The sequence below is a fragment of the Lepisosteus oculatus genome, chromosome 26, assembly GCF_040954835.1.
Source record: "Lepisosteus oculatus isolate fLepOcu1 chromosome 26, fLepOcu1.hap2, whole genome shotgun sequence".
In the NCBI taxonomy this organism is placed as follows: Eukaryota; Metazoa; Chordata; class Actinopteri; order Semionotiformes; family Lepisosteidae; genus Lepisosteus; species Lepisosteus oculatus.
Window position 1 is genome coordinate 6,237,515 of NC_090721.1, and position 19,138 is coordinate 6,256,652.

The following is a 19,138-nucleotide window of genomic DNA, read 5'->3' on the forward strand; positions in this document are numbered from 1 at the left end:
TTTCTGTCTGATGTTTCTGATAGGACTCAGCCACTGAAGGTAGCTATATATGAGATAAGAGTATAAATGGTTTAAATAATGTTAAGGTTTTAAATAAAATGTCAAATATATTGGAGGAAAAGACTGCCACCTGAAGTGAGTGTTTATATACATGGCAGATCTACAAATACTGTTAACATTGAATACTGTATAGTAAAGAAGAACTTGTAGGAACCGGCTTAAGATTCAAAGACATTCTTAAAAACACCTTGCTCAGGAAGATAAAAAAAAGGTTGATCTAAATGAAATAAAATGTGATTTATGACCAGCTGCTTCAGTCGGGAACAACACGGCCTTTTGGAATAAAATGTGGGCTGATTTGCTACAAAGAGACGCCTGGGGTCAATTTCAGGCAAGTATCACCTACCTATGAAAGAACATGATGGAGCCAGAGCCAGAGACAGAAACAAGACAGTAATACACCTCACCTTAATGAGCTAGCGCGGGCATAATACACAACAGGACAGAGCAGTACTGCAGCAGCTTCAATTACAACTGAAAAAATTACCTAATGCATATATTACAGCCAATACTGCATTATCCAACTAGAAAACAGAAATTAAGTCTTCGCAGAAAATGCTTAAATTGCATGAGTAGGAGGGAAAAGCAGAATGTTTTATTCATCCTGTTCATATGCAGGGAATGTTGAAGACACTGTTCTTTAACATGCACTGCTCTCAAGATCTGTGCAATTTCCAGAAGCGATAATTAGAGGCATCTGCAGCACCTGCTCCCCTCCCACCTGTACAGAAGCTCATGGTTAATACAGGTTCCCACACATTTCCCCAGCCTCCTCCTCACCATGCATGGTCCTGATGCACTCAAAGCCCTGGAAATCCCAGAGCTTGATGGTCATGTCAGCAGAACAGGATGCCAGCAGCTTGCCAGTCTGGTCAAAAGAAATGTCCTGTACAGAGTCCGTGTGGCCCTTCAGCGTGCGCTCGAAGTCTCCCGTCTCATAATCCCACACCTGACAGGCGAGAGAGCCCAATGCTTAGTCTCAGCTTGCCCCACCTGAACCGCCCCCCCCCCCCCATTTTCATTTGCACTCAGCAGGCCAGTCTGCCACCTCTACGCATCATCAATCAGGCAAAGAGAAGCAGGCCGCAAAAGGCAGGCTTGGACTGGCAATCTTGAGCGTCCATGTTTTTGCCATAGGAAACCATAATAATGGCCAAAAATAACATGCCATAGTAGCATTTTATGCAACTTACACACTTGCATAAAATTTGAGTCTTACTTTAAGGGCATAAAACTGACTACACAAACAGCCTTAATCACTAATTGTTTGAAACCTAAAAAAAAATCTGATTTAGATTATGGTCTCTTGGAAAACTCAGATTTTACTTCTTTAAATGTTTTGAAATTGTAATGATTTTAATTTCAGTATTTGCTGTAAGAAATTTTAAAGGCAAGTGGATGTTTATTTGGAAATGAAAAGCTAGAACTATGAAGAGGTTAAAACAGGGATGCTACTCTTTTTAAAAGCAGACCAATAGAAAATGTCAGCAGTTTAAAGGCAGAACACAGAGTTATTATCTTAGCCTTCAGAGAAGCAGGCCAAGAGAATTTGTGCTTTGAGGAACAATGACCCATCTAGCTGTAAGTGTGACGTTTGGAGAAAGGAGGGGAAGCAGTCATATGAACACTACAGCCAAGCAATCCACATGCTCATTTTTAACTAGCTTCATGGAGAGAAGGATAAAAAGCTCTGTAAGGAGAAATGTGTTCTGAATGTCCTGTTCACACGTTGAACCCTTGCTGGCACTACAGTAACTCTGGGCTAAGAACTGCCTATACACCAACCTAAATGTCTGTAAAAGTGCATAAAAAGTGTTGGGCGAATCAGAAATTAAAAAAAGAATTAGGGCAAAAAAGAAGGGAGGCAAATTCCTGCTGATCTGTTCAGTGTCAGCAGCTCTGCAGTGGCCAGTGCTCATGCAGAAGATGAATTAGTTGTGAAGCAAATGATTCAGAAAGTAGAGAGGGCTCTTGTGGGACCAGAGCCAAGTAGAAGTGTACGTACATTTCTGATTCTATGAATAAATCATTCACCCAAATATTTATTCAGAACTGGGACACTGCAGCAGGATGAATAACCAAAACAAAATCACTAGCGGTCACTGGTGCCTGAAACAGGGCTCCTTAACGGGGGTTTTTCTGAAGGGAATAGCACTCGTATACAACAAGCAAATGCTCCTTGAAAACTGCAAGTGGTCTCACAGTGTTAAACCCAGAGAATGCCACAAACAGAACAGGGTTTAGAGGCCTCCTCTTTCTAAGTGTACAACCCTGGAAATTATTGCCTATGGTTACTGAACTGCCCTGCTCCAATGAATATCGGTGACACAGCAGAATTCAGAGCTTGAACAAGAACATCAGCAAAGCAAGAGGAAAGGTTTAGTACAATCACATCAAAATGAGACATTACAAATAGAAAACAAAAAATACCAGAAATTGGAAAAAAAGCCTAGTAATCTTTAAAAAATGCACCATACCATTAATATTTCAGCTATTGGAAATGCTAGCAGAACAGATCTCAAACACCATGTTTCTCTCACTTCATGCACTCTGCCCCATCTTGTAAACCTATTACAGTAACAGTGTGGAGCACAGTTTGGCACTAAAGCACATTTAGGGCATTGTGCTTCATTATCTGCCATGTGAAACATATTTAAAATCCAGAATGGACTGATCTTACACACACAGACCTTTATTGTAGCATCCTCCGAGGCAGAGACCATAACACTGAACACGGGATGAAAGATGACCCGGGTGACAGGACTCCTATGGCCACTTAGGGCGTATTTCTCTGGGGGGCGTGGGATCCATTCTTTGGGGTCTCGCTTCTGTCCCAGGGGCCCTCCTAAAGTAATTTCTTCTTTTGCTTCATTTAGCTTTGATTCTAATTCCATCACCTGTGAAACAAAATTGATACATCGTCTCACTTTGTTAAATACACATGCTGAAATGATCGAAAACAGTGCAACTACAGTAATTTAAAAATATTTGAAGCCTTCACAACATTATCTTGACAAAAAATGACATCTTGGTTAATAGTTCACCCAGCTGCTGTTGTACACACAATATATTAAGATATTTGCATACGAGTAACAAAACTCTCCATGCCTGAAATCAGTTCCTCCATGGTTACAAAATATGTACTAAAATAGCTTCATAACCAGGAAAGTGACATTTTACAAAGCCCTTTGTTTGACCTCATCGCAGAAGTATGTTCAGCATACATCCACACAACCACTAAAGAATTTGTCAAAATTCATGACTGCATTGTTACAGAAAGATAAGACTGTTTAATGATGTTGAACACAAGGTGTTTTGACAACTTTCTTGACAGTAAAGGATCTGAAGAAGAAACCGAAACCACCTGCATTGAAGATGATCAGCTCCCCCAAGCTCCCTATACAGCAAAAAAAAATACCAACCTTTTTTTGTAATCTGATGACAGAAGTCCATTTCTTTTCCAAAAGGCCAGCATACTTCTTATCTAATTCTTCATTCTGGGGAAAAAAAAAGTTAAAGGAAGTGATTTGAACTTATAATGTGCTGCAGTTAATAAGCACCACTAGCAGCAGCAAATATTGCAGTGCACTGGTTCCCCGAAACAGGATGTATAAAGAACAAATAAAATTCCCTCCAGCAAGAAAAATGGTAACACAAAGACAGCCAGGAGGCAACTGAAATTCTGCTAATCCTTTACCATGGGCTAAACTGTTACAGAAAAGCACATATTGTAAAAAACTGACTTCAGGGGGCCTGAGGGTCTTTTAATAAGTGAAACTTATTTGTCCAAAAAAAAAACGATTTGAGAGCTCATGTTAAGGCTTTCTGGCATTTCAAGGGAAGGGTCTTATCCCTAGTAAAACAAAAAACATTATACTTAATCTAAGGATTTGCAAACCATAGAAAGCTAGCATTTCAGTTTGTTAGAATGAGAGGATGAGAGGTTCCAGATCACTCATCTACAATTGTCTAACAGGAATAAAGAAACAGCCTCATTTTCCAATTCTGGACAACACTGGTTTTTTTTTTAAAAGACTTTTACTATAAAACACATGTTCATTCTTTACCCTACAAAGACAGAATATAAAGCACCTGCCTCCAAGGAAAAGACCAAACCAAGGAATCTCAAGTGAAAAAGAACACTGCACTTTTAACAGTGAAGCCTAGACTGTGACTCCAGGCCAGGTCACACAGGAGGGAGCTGGCTACAAAGAAGGGAAGAAAGGCATATGGAATAGCAATCCGCCTGGCAGTGGGGTACAGCACATCCCAGCGCCAGAACAGTTTGAGGTACGCCTGCTAGGCACCTACAGCTGTGTTCAACACCTGCTTTCACCTCTTTAATGTGGTAATCAGCTTTCAAACAATGCTGCCTTCACAACCTGACCTGGGGTTCTTTTTAACACACTCACATTAAAAATCTATACAGGCATTCTTAGTATTTTCTCAGAGTAAAGGGCATTGAGGAAAATATAAGGACCAAAGGATGAGGTCCTGCCTCACATAAGCAGCTTTATCTTGCTGTATGTGTCAAACCCTGTTTGCCAGTATGTTCGGACATGGTTAATATGAAGGAACACTCTCGAGAAGCTTCTGATTGAAGAGATGTGTGAATATTTATGTAACGCATCATGTGGCACAACAAAAAGACTTTTCTTCTTCAATATGGAATGTCTCAAGGGGGTTTAGAGGCACAGCTACAGAACACTTAAAACTGGTGATAACATTTGAGGTTTTAAATCTCAATTTAGACCATTAAAAATCAGAGCTATTTTAAGACACTTGCATCCATCTCAATGTGACTGACTAGTATGATTCTACAGAATGATTTTTATAAATGTTTATTCACAAGTCCCCGAAATGTGAGAAATAGCATATGACAATTTCAAAACCAAAGAAACTCTTCTGCTTCCCTGATCGACATCTCCATCGACAGAAATGTCTTTTAAAAACTTCGCATCACCCTACACACAGAACAAAGCGACCATCTTTAAGTAGTAGACAACACCTTTCAACAGACAGTACCAAAGCATATTGATGTGATCTGCGGAAACAATGCACCGCTGTCTGATATGGCCAGTAGCTAAATACACTTCTACCAGGTTCTAATCACTTTTATGTGAAAGCCCGTAAAGGCAAGGCAGAGAACTGATAATGACTGTTGTCACCAAGGTGAATACAAAGCTGTATTATTCTCAGCATCTTCAGAGCATTAGTAACAGCCCAGAAGATAAGCTGTCCAGCCAACAAAGAATGATCACAGAAGTATGAAACACTCTTTGACGACTGCATAATCTTAAAATAAAAGCCTAATCTACAGTGAGGTTCAAGTGGGGACCTATGTCAGCATGTGAGCTGCAAAGGAACAAGTAGAAGTTAATTCCAAAATGAAAAGCGAAAAACGTTTCAACTGGGGAGCTTTGCTTCTTTCCCTTTACTATTTAGTGGGGAACTAAGTTCTACTTGTTCCATCACTTTCATTGAACTGTTCTTAAGCACAGAAAGGTACGTTTTTGAGTCATAAGAAAGCTGCCTTCAGTTTTAGACTCTTGCAAAAATATCTTAACATACTGTACAAACCTTCTGTATTGCTCAGCAATACAACAACAAGCACATTCTTGGCAGAGCAGTCTGCACCTCCTTCTACAAGTTTCATTTATTATTCATTGTGTTTCCACTGCAAGGAATTCAGTATCTGAAAGGCTCCCAGAAACACAACACAAACTGGTGAAATCCAAATAGGTGATGCAATAAATAATAACAGCTGCTAGTGTTAAATGTTAAAAATGATCAGCAAAATGTTCTTGGGGGTCACTTCCAACAGCTTATACTGTCTATATTAAGAATGCACATTCATATATACGGGGTGAGGAAGTCCATTCAATCACAAAATGTAAATGAAGTCATAAAAAGCATAATGAGTATAGATTAATCAGGCAAATCTTACCATGTCTAATTCTGCTTCCTTCTTGAAAACTGAATATGCTTCTTCATATCCATTGGAACGAAGGTAATCAGCTATCGCTCGATTTCTGAAAAATGAAAGAAAAGCTAGTGAATAATCTTGATTACCCTACTTGGTTATCTTTGTAACTGTATTTGGTTTAAGTGGAAGGGATTAATCATACACCCTAGACTGCAACCACAAGGATAATATACAAACTACAGAACATCTGGCTTGAAATAAGAAGTACATGGTTAACAGTTTTCTAAGTTATAATCTAATCAGTGAGTATTCCATTACACATGGTCAAAATAGCTTTTACTCTATGCCATAGCAGCACAAGGTGCTTTAGGGTGATTGACAGTGGAAGAATTGATGCCACTTCCATTGAAAGACAGCACAATAACCGGTCAAAGAAGATAACAGAACCTTCCCTGAACAGTCAAAAAAAAAAGCATGACACTCCTGAAGACGATTCCCTTTAAAATCACAGACAACGGAAGATAAAGAGATGCCAAAGGCCCCAGCATTAAGCGTTTTTTCAAAGGAAGCATGCTTCCAACACGAGTCAGGTTCACAGACACATTTCTTTTTAAGCTGGGAGTCAATCAACCTGTCAGAGAAGCGGTCCAGCGTGTGGTTACCCGTTAGCATCTCCACAGCTGTTTAACCTTCCCATTCAATGTGCTCTTGTTGAACTCCCCCGACAGCAACGAGCTCCTATTAGGATAAAACACTAACGCAAGGATGTCAGTGATACATCTTCCTTGAGCGACGAATCAGGAAGCTGCGCCCTCAAGCTCAAATTAGAGACAAACATTTAACTAACAATCAGCAGAAACACAATTGAACATTTTAAGTGTCTAACCCGATTCCTGCTTATGAAGGAACAGGAAACCTTATCTATATACTGTAGCTGCTATTGAGGGGATCCACCCGGACATTCATTGTCTGAATATTTTTTTTTGGCACTGATTTTTGACACCCGACTGACTAATATAAGCATTCCCTCAAATGTTACAAGAGAATAGTGCAGTGACAGACTGTCAGAATGATAGGAGACTACAGGCAAGTCAAGTCTGGAAATACCAAGAGCTCTGACATGCCAGCTAAACCCTGATCAGCATCACTCTTGTCCACTGACAAAAGAACTGAACTACCCAGATTAAAGCTGAAGGTTAGCTGGAGGTTACTGCTCATGTGACTGGCTGCCGTTCCAGAGAGCACACTGCTATAAGCTGGAGGGGGGTCATGCTGTCTCAACCCAGACAGCAGACTGTGAGGATTCTTCTATTGATTTTTATCCAGGGATAAATATTCAAACAAAATGCTTCTTTGTGGACCTGAACAAATAAGGAAAATAAAAAAAAAACTACCAGCCCGACTTTAAAGAAAATAACTACACAGACTTGCAATAGAACCTGTGTATTGCAGACTTGGCATAGAGATTTAAGGTAGTGCCTGGGGAGAGAGAGATTGGTTTCAGCCCCACTTGCACAGCCTTCCATAAAGGAGCACATGATCCACATTTATTGAACTACAAGTCTGTTGCCAAAAAAAGAAAAAATGATCACTGGTCAGAATTAATGAAAGACGGTATTCATTAGGACTACAATAAAAAATAAACCCAGAATTGAGAATCGAGATAACAGAAATTGCTAAGAGTCCTAGCATTTACTTTGTTTAAATGTCAACAGCCAGAACAAAAAGTGAAATAGCCAAATTTCTGCAATAATTAACTTACATTTCTACACTTCACTCCATCAGAAGAATCTTCTGAGAAAAGCATTTATCTTACAATCACAAAATATGAAAGCTCCATGTGGCCTCAGAGTATAGGAACTGGAACTCAGCCCACTTTCTCTTCAAGACCCCCATAGACGTCTGCTGTGTTAATTTTTATCAGGTACCTTGGATACAAACTCCTCATCGACCGACCGTTAAACTGCTTTGTCAGTTAAGTTGTCTCTGCTTCTGCATAGCTTGTCACACTCCAATGTTTTGTGATTTTAAAGGAATCGCATATCAATTCCAGTTTCAATGCAGTAGCCCAGAACCCATCCTAGAAGCACTGGATGCAAGTTGAAACCACACCCTGGACATGATGCCAGCCTCTCTCAGGGTACAAATACACAAGCACAATGTAGAACCCGAGCAACAGTATACATATCCCTTTTGCATTTTAATGGATGAAGCCGAGCCAGTGCAATTACACCTTGTCACTGCAAGTTTAAAGGAATAATCATGATGTTGGTTGAAAAGAACATACTAGATTAATTTCTAGTGAATATAAGTACTCTGGTTTCCATGGACACCAACCCACACCTAGAGAAGCGACAAACCACTCGAAAGAACATGAGTGGGCAGATGTGCCAAGGACCCAGCTGCAATCAAGACGAAGGAAAAACTCCTTCTATCATCGGCCCTGTGCTGAGGCAGCTCTTCAGAACCCCTCCGCCTCCAGACACCAAGTCCAAAACAATCAACACACATGAATTCATTCCTGTGCGAGAAAGAGGTATTGACAAACACAAACTGAGGCTTGGATAATGTACACAAACTCTCTTACTCCCCTTATGCATTTTTTCTTTTATCTTGACATACTAACAAGCTTTTTAATAGAAAGCCCCTTCAACCTTTTCCATTTTAACCACCAAGACCCGAGACAACTCCATAAGGTAATAGGCTTAATTAATGAAGCAGAATGTCAACCTAGCAGAGTAATGCACAATGCTCATAAGCAAATCCAGTACCATATAAATCACTAAACTGGTTTTATACAATTGTCAGGTTAGTAAGGTAATAATTATCCAATTATAAATTGTGAGGCTAATGCACATTCATAAGCTTTTAATGACAACTGAAAAACACACCTAAAAAACACATAATGGTCAAAAGTTATCCTACCAAAAATTAATAAAGAACCAATAACATTTAAAAAGACTGCTCGTTTTTCCTGTTTGATAATGTAGTCAGTTTTTAAATGATCAAAACAACCATTAGTCAAAACAAAAAAAAATGCCAATTGAAATAACAGAAGAGGGTTCTCTTAAACAACAACACTACTATCAACAGTGCTCTTGCGAAAATATCCCTCACCTCACACATGTACTACCAATTATTCATAACTTTCCAAAATATGCAGCAACACTATCACAATTGTTCTATCCAACACTGCATCTATGTGAATCAACGATAATCAGAGCAATGCAGCAAAGTGCCATGCTTAGCAGTGCAGCCGCCAGCCCAGGCACTGCACTGTGAACAATAAATTCCTATCTGGGCGGCGTCACCAGCCTAGAGAAAACTGCAGGAAAGCAGCATTACCTCACCTCTCCCCAAGGAGCGCGCTGCTCACCCCAGCCTCGCTGCTGCCTGCTGCTCTCCATCGACACACTGGGCTTTACCGAGAAGCAGACCTGCTTTATTTGGGCCCTCTGTGATGCAATTCATTGCTTAAGCCAAAGCAAAAAAATAACCCATGATTATTGTAGATGCTCTACAATATGTAAACCTCCTCATCAAATGCCTACTGGATGGGATTTGTTTTCTATATTTAGGAGTTTCTTACTCCTATATACAATAGTGAGGGATCTGCTTCTGGTCTCTTTGCAGTGGAATAAATATTTTATGAGCTGGCTGCAGCACTAAAAATAGATTATGACATCACAAAATAATGTGCTAACGTGTTTTATGTGGCTTCACAAATGATAAATTGTTTCGCTGACAAATGATCCTAAAACAAGACTAGCGATTTATTTACCAGCATAATGGTGAGGCAAAAGTGTTTAGGCAATGCTGAATATGATTAAATCATGCAAATCATGTGTAGCTGACCCCAGATGTGTTGTACACAACTGAAAGAAAATATTCATATATATTATTCAAAAATAAAAAGGAAATCAAATAAATGCTCCTTCAAAATGTCAACCTGTAATCGAATCTCAAAATGTAATCAAATTTCTTTTCATTTTGATAAGACGAGTGAAACGGCGCTCATCAGAGAAGGCGGTGGCGAGGCACCGGCTGGCAGTTCTCAGTGAGGCACACGCATTGTCTGTCGGCCACACAGGAGGCTCTACTATGACAAGAAAAACAAAGAACACCAGAGACGCAGAATAGAACTCATATTAATGACTTCCAGAGGCATCTAACAAGGAGGTAAAGAATCACAGGCGATCACAAGCTCCCACTGTCGACACGGGTAGCAAACTGATCCACGGCACCGCCGTGAGAAAGGTGAGGTGTCTGATGCTGGCTTCCACATGTCCACAGACACTGCCATGCCTGCTCCAAAGGGAAAAGCCTGCAAGCTGAAGCAAAGAAAGGGCAACGACGCAGTCGGCTTTCACTTGCCTTAAAAATGGACTTATACTTGTGTTCGGTTGTCTGTAATAAGCCGTGTCGCTGCTCTACTTTTGCAGTTTGTCAAAGTATAAGCTGCAAAATGTGTGCCTTCTGCTGTCACAATTGCCTGCTGTGATTAAACTGACTCCTCTAAGTGGGCTAAATGCCCTTCATTCCAATCTTCCACACAACAGATTTCAGAGTCCTATCAAACACTAACATACTGACTAAAATTTATACTTAATGTCAAAACCTGGGATGTGTCTTCAGAAGCAGATTATAGCTCCCCACTAACGACAGAAGGAGTAAATGGAAAAATAAAATTGACTTCCTTGGATACGATTAGAATGTAAAATTCTGAGGGATTTATTTCTAACAGCAGAAAGTCCCAACTTTCTCAGCAGGAATAAAGACCTCAAAGGGAACTCTCTAGGGAGCAAAAATTAGCAGAAGACATTTTAATTTGTAAAGGCAGGCAGCTGATTTTTAATGTGTCTGCATTAACCATTTATACAATCCTTGCGAGTACAATCCTTGCAAGGATGGTGTGCTCTGTAGTTCTGTAATGTACAGTATCTGCAGAGCGCAAGTTGGACATGTACGCTTGCACAGCGTGTGGCATTTGTTGTACCAGCTGTCAATGCAGAGATACTTAAGTGACCTTAAAGAGCTTTTGTGTGCTCTGTGGAAGCCACACCTCTTAAGCAGCCCAGACAAGAAAACACAAGACTTACCGGCTGGGTTTTCTTTTGTGTAGAGCTGTTTGAATAAGACATGAGCCAGCTACTCTTGTAAGATGTCTTGTGGAAGTAAAGCGATTGCCACAGTACAACAAAAGGATGTTAAAGACTACTTCCTTCATATTCCGTAATGAGCTAAATAGAGCAAATAGATTTTGTGCAACAAAAGTCTACTTCTATCTAAAACTGCAGCTTTTCTACAAGCCTGTCTTAAGCCTAATTTTCTACTACTGTATCTGTAACAATGTATTTGCGGGATACTGAAGATAAAAGACAATTAGGTTTGTTTATTGTGGTATGTAAATTGGTCAAATCAATCATTTTAGGATAATACGGAAACCATCTAGAATGGCATTCAAGAAAGAAGTGCAGTACAGTAAATGCATAAATATTTTCCAATAACTAAAGTAATTATACGATGTGTTGCCCCTTGTTCCAGGCCTTGTAAGCAATGGGCTTCTACTACACTTAACTGGCCTTCCCTCTGTGTGCTACAGCACCACACAGCACAATGCTATCACCACTGCAAATAGTGAAACCCTGCTCAAAGAAAAGCACTGTTCCATTTAAAATACAATCTCTCCACTGTTTAGCCTTGGAGCCCTATACATTTATAAATAACAGTTAACAAGGCATAATAAAAACAGTTGTAAAAAACGCTTTTGGTAAACAAGCTTAAAGCCTCTTAACAATACATAGTTTTGTGATGAAACTGAGCTTTTATACAGTTCATAGGCTATCCATCCCTCTTTTAAATTAACCAAACTGAGGAGCAGGTCAAAATTAATAAAATCTGAAAATGCAAACCAACATAGTATAACTATGACTGTTAAAATGGGTGAAGGATAGATCTCAAAGCATACCTGCATGGAAATACTAACCAGACAAAAAAAGAAGACTGGTACAACTTAGGAGAACAGTAGGATCTCAGTCACCTCAGATGCCATACTGAATTAAATCCATAGCACTCAACCACCTGCAGCGGATCCATTCACCACGTCTCAACTCAACAGGCAGCATATTCCAGACTTTCCACAAAGGATTTCAATTTGATTAAAGCATTGTAATAGGAGACAATCCATTACCAGTGGAAAAACTATGAAACACACAGCTAAAAAAAAAGAAAACACAGGTAAAACACAGAAAGCTCATTTTACTTTTACGATTCCTGCTTTTAAAATTGCAATCAAAAGCAGAGTCACTTCAGCCACTATCAATGAAGACTTCCTTTTCCGTTCTGGGTTTGCTTCCCTCTTTTCTTGGGCTGCTTTTTAAAAACAGCTTTACATCCTGTTCCACCTACAGACAGCTTCATTCACAAACTAGTACTATAAATTCAGCAGGGAACTGCTCTTCATGCCGGGGATACAACACAATAATGTGCTAACAGAAAACTATAAACTCATGTTATTATAGTATTTTAAATGTCTGTATTCCTGATAGTCCATAATGTCCAGAGCAAACAGTAACGTTAGAGAGCTTCCAAAAATCAGGATTTATATTAAATAGGAATATTTTCTGGTGAGCACAACTACTGTTAAGTACAACCTAATTTTAGTACACAATGTCACTTGCCTTTGGGGATCTGGAAAGTGATCTATTTGTGGTTTCAGCATTCTCAGTTTTCAAAATACCAGGAAAATGTTTCTTCCACTATCATTTTGTGCTCATCTATAAATAAATATTCTCTTTAAAGGTCAAAACCAAATGTATCCACATCACAATAAAAAAAAACAGAGAAACATTTCTTGGGTTTGTATGGGTAAAAAGAAGATCCTCATCTAATCAAATATAATTAAGCAATAGTGAAGAAAGTTGTCTGCAGTACTGAGCTATGTTGTTGATTTAAAACAAAGCTATTTTGTCAGCAACCACCATATACAACTTGCATCACATCTGTTGTAATCCTAATCAATTTTCACTATAACTTGTTTAAAATATTGCCAGATAAAAAGGATAATTTTCTGCAACTCACCTTTAGCAGGATATTACTATTAAAGGGTGGAGCTCATCAAATCAAAATCTGATTCAGAAACATGATGTTTTACATATTCCAAGGAGAACAGAAGGAAATGCCCAGTTTTTTAGGAATGCATCTCAGAAAAATATCCAATAAGTTCATAATATTATGTGTTTAACTTTTCAATATCTAGAATATTTGCAAAGTAACTTCCATTAGATTTTAGTTAGGGAAAATCTTTAAACTCTAAATTTACACAAAGCCTAGCAACCCATACCTTGCGTTTTCCTAATCGTTAAATAAAATGGCTATTAATTACGGAGCTAAATCAGTTTGGGATTTACTTATTTTCCTTGAGATTTTCTGGAATTAATGTAACTCAGGTTTGGTGACTGGAATACCCCTGAAGTTTAGGGTTACAAAAAAACTGGCCCCACAATCTGTGCACTAGAAAAGAATACCCAAGACCTTGATGTTACTGAAACCTGATGAGAACTCAGAAGAGACGCTTCAGGCCACGGGTGCACAGCTACAGGACAGAAGACGCATGCAAGGAATAAAAAGAATGCTTAGCCGAGGGGTCAGCTGGTCACTGTCACCATCTCCTCGCTCAAAATATCCACAACTCCTCCAGCCATTGTTTTAACAGTTATGATTCAAGATGGCTACTCAGTCTCCCACTAGGATTCTCTGACTTGCCAGAAGTTAAAGCTTTACTGCGAAAAGCCCGTAGAACGCAGGCCTCAGCAATGTTTTGGTGGTTTAACGTCAAACAGTTTTAGCTCTGATTTGTAACTAGCAGCAAAATCCTAATGGAACAGATGCTGTAGATCAGACGTGATCATTCTCACCAGCCAGCCTCTATTTTGGCAAAACCCTGATAGGCTTTACAACCAAGAACCAGCATACTTATGGCTTTTTTTTACAACTTTTAAAGGGCATGCATTTACCAAATTAAAGAAAATTCAAAAGAAAAAACTGACAACTTATATCACAAAAGCATACTATCCAATTTCTTCTATGACACACTAGAGTGCCTAAATATAGTTACTACAAAGTTAAAATCAACACCACTGCAGAATCTCTCTAGGGCTATATTCCAATATATTAATGCAAATTGAAGTAATTCACAGTATGAGATCTATATTTTTAAATTACATGATTAAATCTGTTAATTAAACAAATCCCCCACTTGCTATGTCTCAACTTGTGATTTACAGGATTACAGGTCTTGAAAAAAACATTACAATTTAAAGCTTCCTTTAAACATCATCCCATGAATCTGACAAGCCTATTTAAGTCCCTGATCCTCATCCATCTAGACACATTAGGGGTTAATTACTTTGTACAAAGCAAACAAAATCTCCACAGATTTAAGAAGATGCAGCCTTTTTACAACCCTAAGACAAATATACAAGTTTTCTTGAATTTTTGGTTACTATTTGGACATGTTCCTGAATATTTGAGAATGATCCGTTTCACTTAATGTCTAAGACGTACAACAAGGTTATGTCAGCAATGTTTTATTGCTGTGCATGCAGTGATATGAAAATGATCGATGCCCGAGAGGTTAAGCCCTGTGGGACTTTCCCAAGCTCTTGTGAGTTGTTACTCAATTGATTTTTGCACAACCCAAAGAACACAAATATGCTTCCAACAAAAATCAATGCAAGTTTTCTGAAAGTGAGGATTTTCGCAAACTGCAGTGGTTATGGAAAGGAAAAGAAACAAGTGTCCTGTACAGCAGTGATGAGGTTTACTCATAAACACAATTCCAGCGGGCTGGCCAGATGATTATGACACTTTTCTCCATGTGACAAGCAGCTTTGTGCTTTTCTGAGGAACACCCTAAGGCCCTGGAACAAAATATTTATCTTGTGTACTTACTAGATAATGCATACCTAAGCTAGCCACAAAGCATGGGTTTAAACTGTGTATACCCATACTTCACTATGATTTACAGAGGATAAAGATCAGTCTGTTTTTTATTAAACCCCAATTAGACACATGAACAACAAAGAACTTGTTTAAGGATTGAATTAAACTAAGTTCTTGAAACTTTTGGGACAATAGCTTGAAAAGCTCTTCATTTTATAATCTATTCCCAGAGAGTGTTGCTATCACTTATGATACAAAGACTTTCTCATTAAACATTAGCTCAACAAATGGCAACTGTAATTGGTTCCTAACTGGCCTTGTTCATTTTAAGACAGCACTTACTGTGGCATTATCTACCTACCTCAAAATAAATAATAAATGCAGATGTAATATTTAAATAATTATACCAACCATTTCATATCTGTGAACAGTGTGGAATGGAATGTTTTAACGTGAAGATACTGAAAAGAATACTGTCTGGTTGCCATTGTGGGTGGGTATAAATCTCCCTTCAGGTGTTGTACAACTGATTAACGTTCCCTCAAAGACGGCGTTTTTTCATCTTTGCAAGCCTTAGCCTTCAGGGAGCAGATATTAGTGGACTTGATATGATAAAATAACGTCAAATTGCTAGTGCAGCTTATTCTACAGTTCATTTTAAACACCACATATGTGACAGATACTGCATGCATAATAAATCTAGTCCCAGACAACTGTCTGGTAATAGAATGAAATGGATTTCTGTTTAATGAGAACCGGATAGAGCAGTGAGGGAAATCCAGCCTTTGTATGGCAGGCCGACATCAAAAATAGAGGGCAAAACCCTGGGGCTACACTGACTGATTCAAAGGAAAGGGGATTAAATGATCTTCCACACAGGTATGAGGAGTATTAAATAACATGGCAATCATACAATGTCTGACCTGAAACAATGTCTTTCAACAAGCTGGTATGTGAAGAATGGAAGATATATTGTACAATATCTCACTGTACAAACCAAAATTCTAAAATCTCTGTAAAACCTAAACCTTAAGTCTAGCATACAGTCTCTCTCAAGTCAAGATATCCGACACACTCTTTAGAACATTTTTTTACTATAAACACTATAAGTCAACATTTTTTTACAACAACTACAACAATTTCTAAGCAGAAACTTATAATCGTATAAACCGTTAACGAAGACTGCGTTTAATTTGGCCAGCAAACATGGATTTTCTGCACTTCTGATGATCACAAATAAGCACTGCAACAGGCTTGATGTTGAAAGGGACTTGTGTGGTGCTCGAATACTCAAATATGCAATTGAAATTAAATAATTTATTTTTAAATATATTGAAATAAACTTAGTCCATATACAAAGGGTATATGTGGATACCTGTGGTTGGGTATAAACTGAAAGGAGGGCATTGTGTTTTAAAGATGCCTTTAGACATCTGAGACATGGGAAACCCAAGCAGACCTGTTTTCTCCTTGAACAGACTGAGCCATGATTTCTACCAGGTACGACATACACCTGAAGAGAGTGTCAGGAGGGACTTACAGCTCATCTCGTTGTCTTTGTGACAGCACCATGGTGGCTGCAAGGGCAGGAGAAGGCTTCTGCAGCAGCGGCTGTCTCCCTCACAGGGGGATCAGAAATCCAGCTCAGGCTCCGGCTTGCAAGGAGGTCCGCCGCTTGGGGGCTTGAGAAAAACACGAAACTCTTCTCCAAAATCCAATCTCCACGTGCAGGATCCGTAGGCAGTCTGCAGACATTCAACAAATGGCGTTCATTTCATCTGGGAGAGGGGGGGAAAAAGATGAAGAAATAAATAAAAGTCTACCAGTTTTTATCTCCTGCCCCTCACACCCCAATATAGAACCAACTGACCCTGCATCACCCCAGTAAAATGGTCCCCTCTGTGCTGCAGCTTTGTTACAGGGTAGTCATTCCTCAGCTGGGAGGTGCCCTTGGCTTATGGAAAGACAAATAAGCCTCAGTAAGCAAACAATCAGGAGAGTCAACTACTACAGCAACAGCAAAGGAACAGAAGAGGGGGGAAAATGATAAAGGGGGGGATTTTGTTCAAACAGCATTTACTTGCATTTTACTCTGTTTTCTAGTTCTGTTACTCTGCATTAAGTGCAATCCATAGTTAGAGAAAACACAGAATACTGGTCTGTGAACATTTGTGAAAATTCAAAGTGATCATGTGCAAAAATATGGGTATTGGCTCATCCAGTTTGAAGCAAAAGCATTCAGAGACGTTATTTCGGATTTAATAAGGTCTCTTGACTCAGTTTTCAAATCTTTGAGTGAAGTGATGATTCAGTTAAACAGTTCCACCATCAAATGCCCGGTTATCCATTTTCACCACATAGTTCTCTGCAACTTTGACCAGAAACTGACAAACACTAGTTAAAGCACTGCTCCTTGCCACAGAAAACTATAAAGTAGAAATTTAAAGCCAAAATGGTTTGTATCAGATTGAAATGCAGCTCTCAGAAAAAGAAACAACACTACCTTGTGTCAAATGTTTTACAACATTAAGAATAAACGAGATTAGAAGTTATACAGCACTTGACAGGTTCTTTACTGTGATGAAGAAAAGCAATGGCATGGAATAATGGTCAGTGTTCTTGACCCCAAACCTGATGGCAGCAGGATCAAAGTCCAGGTGGGATACTGTTTCACCTTTGAGCAACTTAAGATTGCCCCCAGTAAAAGACTTCCTGTATGCCTTATAAATGCATCTTCCATGTCATTAATGTCAATAAGAATTTGTTCTCAAATCATTCATCTGACACAGTAAGATATAAAAAAAACGAATATGAACTTGTTTTGACACTCAAACAACAACTTATGTATATTAACATAGGTGCATAGTGCATTTCTACATAGTAGGACATCCTAATGAATATGGAACAAACTACAAATATTGAAACAAACGAATCTGTTGCAGTCAATACCCTGAATATTTCAAGACGGGCTGGATGAGATCCTGAGGTCAACAGAGTCAAATGATCTTCTTTAATTTGCAACCTTTAATATCATTCTTGAAAATAGGGGTAGTGATAAAAATGATAGTATATCATTCACCTCTTTGATTCAACAATCTCAAAACATAAAATTTCTGCATTCACAGAACGTTTACAATGTGAATAGAGACTATAAGAACGGATCCTTATTCAAAGCATCTCAGTTCACAGCACTTTAAAGACATCAAGGGTGACAACTGCTTTAAGCTTCTTAGCTCATCATGAGCTGGATCAGGAAATCCAGCCCACTACAGAAAACACAACAAATCCATGACAGCCATGAGAGCAGATGACAGTTTAGCAATGTAGTAAGGAATGTTAAGTAAGCAGCTCTGACACTCAGTTCCCCAAGACTTGAAAAGAATGTCATGACATTCCAAGCACCATTTCATGCACAACCTTTTGGCATGCTTGTGGCATAACTGTTCACCACAATTTTATGGTCAGGGTAGCCCAGAGAGCATGTAAACATTCACAGCCACTACCAGTACCTCCTGCAAATATGAATTTGTTTAAACCTTAGAAAGCAACAAAAATATTTTCAGTTTAGCCATGCATCACATTATGATTTTATGAGTTGTGATGCTGAATTAAATTCTTAATGGACTGTGGTTTGAATCGCTTAAATTAGTACAAAGTTGAACTGCAAATGGTCATAACAAAAAAGGGACTAAAAATCTAAGTGGAAATTTCAAACTCTTATCAAGAATGGACTTAATACCTTAATTCAAAAGAGTGTTTATCACCAATAGGTATAATGTACTTTAAAAAGACTGCCAGCTCTGATTGACCTCTGATCACTGACATCATTGCTTTAACAGCTCTGCTGGGGCCCTCTCCCTGCCACCCTGTTTGTTACAGCCTGGGCGGGACTGGCCTCATGCTATATGATGAGTGTATATCAGTGCTTAACAGGTTGATGACACAGCACCTTATTTTTTCTACAAAAGATTTCGATAAACTTCTCTGAATTCATTTTAAGAGCCAAACATTTACCTGGTACAAAATCAATTCATGTTACTGCAAAGTGTTCAGTCAACACTATTTGCACCATCAGAAGGAATAGCAGGCAGAACCAAATTTTCTTTCAATTCTTGTAAGAGGTGAATCTGCAATGATACAAACGCCTTGCAATATGAAGTTAGAAGGCTGGGTTGAATAAAGTAGCAATTTATACAGAACATCAAAGTC

General features: G+C 38.8%; 1 protein-coding gene across 4 annotated transcripts in view; it reads right to left on the bottom strand.

Annotated features, from left to right (window-relative positions):
• Nucleotides 1-19,138, bottom strand: part of pafah1b1a (platelet-activating factor acetylhydrolase 1b, regulatory subunit 1a) — a 36,338-nt gene that overhangs the window by 9,711 nt on the left and 7,489 nt on the right. For 2 of the 4 annotated variants that reach the window (XM_015367675.2, XM_015367678.2), the window contains exons 2-6: nt 16,470-16,707; nt 6,008-6,092; nt 3,483-3,557; nt 2,751-2,957; nt 841-1,009 (exon numbers count right to left, since the gene is read on the bottom strand). In XM_015367675.2, coding sequence (XP_015223161.1) covers nt 841-1,009; nt 2,751-2,957; nt 3,483-3,557; nt 6,008-6,092; nt 16,470-16,501 — 568 coding nt within the window. In that variant the 5' untranslated portion in view covers nt 16,502-16,707. Of the gene's footprint in view, nt 1-840; nt 1,010-2,750; nt 2,958-3,482; nt 3,558-6,007; nt 6,093-16,469; nt 16,708-16,799; nt 16,884-18,943; nt 18,968-19,138 lie in introns of those variants that run through there. The other 2 variants (XM_015367676.2, XM_015367679.2) reach the window with 2 other exon arrangements.